At 39.7% G+C, this 4,794-nt stretch overlaps 1 protein-coding gene across 1 annotated transcript; it reads left to right on the top strand.

The window, feature by feature from the left end:
- Positions 1–903: 903 nt before the first annotated feature.
- Thap1 (THAP domain containing 1) lies at positions 904–4,343 on the top strand. Its single transcript, XM_026380280.2, has 3 exons — positions 904–985; positions 3,097–3,292; positions 3,922–4,343. Exons 1-3 carry the CDS (start codon positions 915–917, stop codon positions 4,294–4,296), a joined length of 642 nt encoding a protein of 213 aa, XP_026236065.1. The 5' UTR covers positions 904–914; the 3' UTR covers positions 4,297–4,343.
- Positions 4,344–4,794: the final 451 nt, after the last annotated feature.

Raw genomic sequence — 4,794 nt, 5'->3', positions numbered from 1 at the left:
AAAGTGTATTACAAGAGCCATTTAACAGTCCGTTTTCCAGACTTAGATCTACATAAAAGAGAGAAAGAATGAACCAGGAGGTGAAACCTCTATGTGAAATAGCTCCAGCAGCTTGTAATTTCCATCAGAACACAAGGAGATCACAGCACAGAATGGCCAGCAAAGAGCGTTTCTGCCTCGGGAGCTGAGAAGATACAGCATGTGTAGGTCCTCTTTCACTGCTACAAATCGGTCACCTGGGCTCTCACAGAGCGCTGTGTTGCCTGAACACACAAGGAATGGGATAAAGATCAGCAGTCTGGGAAAGGGGTCTGAAAAGTTTTACAAATCAATAGTCTCCCACTCACTTTTTAAAGAAATGGGTGTTTTACACGTGTTTTCTGTAGCCCACCAGATACAACAGGCCGTACTTGATCTCCACTGTAATCCTCAATAAAAGGATAAATTAACCCACCACCCAAGGCGGAAGTCGGAACCGGGACACCGCCCATTTCCCGCCTCCTTCCCCCACAAATCCCTCCCTCCCTGCGAAAGCTCTGAAGCCCCGCCCACTTCCGTAACGCAGCACAGGCCGCAGGTCACGCCGGGCCTCAGCCAATGTTCTGCCTCCCAGGAAACGTTACCTCTGACCGCTGGGCTAATCAGAGACAGTGGGACGAACTCCTCGCGAGAGGTGAGGTTGAAGCTGCCTCCGCCATCTTGGAGATGGGAGACGGGCGATGGCTGTGGTCCTTCTGCTAATGCAAACAACAAAACGGGCACAGTAGTCGCCCCAGAGTGAGGTTTTCATCATTGTTAACTATTGACCAAAACTACAGAAGAAGCGAGAGTGTCAAAACCGAGCTCAGCGACACTGTGAGCCCTTTCACTTTTCTTCTGGGTCGGCTTAAGTGAAGTGACTGAGGACCAGAAGGATGGTGCAGTCCTGCTCCGCCTACGGCTGCAAGAACCGATATGATAAGGATAAACCTGTTTCTTTCCACAAGTATGGAACCAGAGCGTCTCGCGGACCGGTCCCAGCTGGGGTTGGGGGCGCGCGGCCGGTCGGGCTGGGGGCGGAGCTAGGCGCGTGTCCGCGCGAGACCTGACGAGAGGGGCGGGGGCGGGGCACGGGATTCCGGGCTACGGGCTCCGTAGGGGTCTCCGGGCCCTGTCATGGTGGGCGTGCCTGAGTTGGGGATACTTTAGGAGACCACAGCAGCGCGCTCTAGGGTATATTGCCGAGGCGGCCATTTGCGCTCTCGGGAGGGCTCCTGGCTGCAAAGCTCTCACTTTCCTGGGCCTGGCGAGCTCGCTACCGGGAGCGATTTCTGCCGGCCGCTCAGGGCCTCGGGGCTTGGTCTTGCAAGAGTCGCGGAGCAGCCAGAATAACTCCTTAAGGCCCAAACTTCAAATAAAAACAAAGACCTTTAAAAACACCAAGAAGTCGCAATATTCTTATCTCCGCTGATTCGGAGGCTTGCATTATAGCAATTAATGGTTGAATTTTGGCCAGGATATCAGGATTTTTTTTTTTTACACAATTTCCAGGAATTACCCTTTAAGGGTCTCTAGGTTTTAAAGGAAGCCTCTGGTGCAGCCATGGAATTGTTATCTTTCAGCACACAGTAATGATAATATAGACAATACTCAGGTGCCGTAATAAAGGTCAATGTGAGCTATTACAGATCTGCTCCACAGCTTTCAGGGCTATTTTATCCTCTAGTTTCCTCAGCTAACCAGCTGTAGTGGAGAATATTCTCTTGAAAATAGGAAAAGAAAATTGCAAGATTGAAATTAACGGGCTGGGGATATAGCTCAGTGCTTGCCTAGCATGCACAAGGCCCTGGGTTCAATCCCCAACACCATTTAAAAAAAAAAAAAAGATTGAAATTAACGATAATCAAGTAATGCACACAATGTTTTCAATCAGCCAAATTTAGTGTTTACAAATTTTATTATATTTCCATCATGATTTCTCTGCCAGAGTGCCTGCCGATATGAAATAGCTAAGAAGTCAGATCCAATGGTAAATTATACAAGTGTTTCATAACCAAATAATACGAAAGCAGATTTTAAAATATTCTTTCAAAAATTTTTATGAGGAATTATTTATGTGTGATAGGGGGTTTGGATGCATATTTATATGTTTTATGTAACTTGAACTGCACCACAGGCAAATAAAACTGCATGGAGCATAAAGAGATCTTCGGAGTGTTTACTTTTCCCCATGGAGTACAAAAAATAAAAATAAAAAAGTTGAATGATTCAGAAGGGCTAACCTTAATGTAGAACAGTTTGGGGGCAAGTAGATGGGAAAGATCTTCACAGATTCTCACAGCTAAAATTGTAATCCTTGGGCCAGGAGGCCCTATGTATTGAATTTTACAAGTGATTGCTACCTTAGTTTGTACATCTGACCATCATTTCCAGCAGGGATTTTCAAAGAGCACCTCTTCTCCCAGCTTCTAAATAGTAGCAGAGAGAGAGCTTGCTGTGCCAAGAAAAGGGACTCTTGGATAGATTTGTTAGATCTTTGTGATTATAGCACAAATTTTAGCATACCTTAGTTGGAAGAGAAACTGAAATATATTTGAAACATCTTGTTTTGACTTTTTTTCCTAATCCTTCCAAATTCTATCTCCTTTTACTTGGGCCTAATGGACATATCCCAGTTGAGTTAGAGATAAATAAAATAAATAATTTCCTTTTTTTTTTTTTATCATTATCTGCCTATAATTTGATTAGTTCAAATTCAGCCTATTCATATTTTTCAGAGTGATTATACTAGAACTAGAAGTCTCTTTTCCCCTAGGACAGTAGATGTGTATATACCATTTTTGTTTTTATATGCACCACACAGAAATTTATTAGTAAAAAATATATAAGTACAGTTTCATTCTATAGGATATATTTTACTTGAACCTTTTTTGTCTTTAATATAGAAAGTTAAACATTAATCAGTGAGATCAATATGTAAGTGGAGCTATTCTTTAATCAAGTACTCTTTAGTATGTCAAGACCAATGTAAGATAGTTCTTTACTAAGTAAAAAAGTTTGGGTGCCTTTATTTGTTTATTTTTAAAAAGGTTAGAGAACTGAATTATGTCTTCTTAGGTTTCCTCTTACTCGACCCAGTCTTTGTGAAAAATGGGAGGCAGCTGTCAGAAGAAAAAACTTTAAGCCCACCAAGTACAGCAGTATTTGTTCAGAACATTTTACTCCAGACTGCTTTAAGAGGGAGTGCAACAACAAGTTACTGAAAGAGAATGCTGTACCCACAATATTTCTTTGTACTGAGCCACATGACAAGGTAATATGTATTTCAAAATGTTGAGCTGTCTTGTATTTATAAAATTAATGTGTTTAATGTATTCATTGTGGAAAATTTGGAAAACTTAGGGAACAGTTAAGAAAACAGATGTAGCTAGAACCTATTGCCTGTAAATAACCACTCTTAACAGTGACATACTTTTTAAAAAATACAAAATGGAGTTTATTAAATATCCTCACCCTAAGGAATTCAACCTAACTTTGTGACTTACTTAAAGATCACTCTAGGGCCTGGGGTTGTGGCTTAGTGGTAGAGCATTTGCCTAGCATATGTGAGGCCCTGGGCACCACATATAAATAAAATAAAGGTCCATTTACAACTAAAATAAATATATACATTAAAAAAAATAGATCACTCTATGCCTCTACTTGTATGTTGATAAGTTTGGGGTTATCTTTCTCAGTGACGGTTTAGTTTTAAGTTATTATCTGTTGTCTGCATCCCACTTAAATTTTAAGTAGTAAAAATTGAAGCTCTGTTCTTATTTTGGAATGTTTTTGTACCACCGAGTCACAGAAGTCTAGTATTTCCAAAATTCCACAGTTTAACTCATTTAAGCCATTATTTTTAGTTACTAAATTCACATATGATCTGCATTTTTGTTTTAGAAGGAAGATCTTCTGGAGCCACAAGAACACCTTCCCCCACCTCCTTTAACACCTCCCATTTCCCAGGTCGATGCTGCTATTGGGTTACTAATGCCTCCACTTCAAACCCCGGATAATCTCTCAGTTTTCTGTGACCACAACTATACTGTGGAGGATACAATGCACCAGAGGAAAAGGATTCATCAGCTAGAACAACAAGTTGAAAAGCTCAGGAAGAAGCTCAAGACTGCCCAGCAGCGATGCAGAAGACAAGAACGACAGCTTGAAAAACTAAAGGAGGTTGTACACTTCCAGAAAGAGAAAGATGACGTATCAGAAAGAGGCTATGTGATTCTACCAAATGACTTCTTTGAAATAGTTGAAGTACCAGCATAAAAAAAAAAAAAGAAACGTGTATTGATTTTTAATGGGGCAAGACCACACATCCTCTTTTAGCTTATATAGGAGTTTCATTTGGGGAAAAAAAGCACTTGATTACTTGTATAAAAACAATTCAGAATATTTTTTTAAAAAATAAATTAGATATATACTGTAAAATTGTAAATTTTTGTTTGTAATTTCAGAGTTTTTACATTAAAAAAAATATTTTAAAAGTTATTTAAAAAAGCCTTAGACTGCCATTGTAATAAGTTGGTTTCAAGATTGGAGATTTTGTTTGAATATTTATAGAAATAATGTAAAAATAAAAAGCACAGAGAGTGAGAGCAGTGAAGTAAAGATAAGATTTAAGTTTCAATTTTAAAAATTAATGCTCTTTATTGAAAAAACTTAATTATATTTTAAATCAGAAGTATGGATTAGATCGTAGGGTATAACCTGTCTGTGTATTCGAACATTCACATCCGTAAAAGCAGAAGGTTCATTTATCTTCTG

This window comes from Urocitellus parryii, chromosome 14, assembly GCF_045843805.1.
Source record: "Urocitellus parryii isolate mUroPar1 chromosome 14, mUroPar1.hap1, whole genome shotgun sequence".
NCBI classification, from domain to species: Eukaryota; Metazoa; Chordata; class Mammalia; order Rodentia; family Sciuridae; genus Urocitellus; species Urocitellus parryii.
Note: the sequence above shows the minus strand (reverse complement) of the source record. Positions and strands in the feature narration are given on the sequence as shown.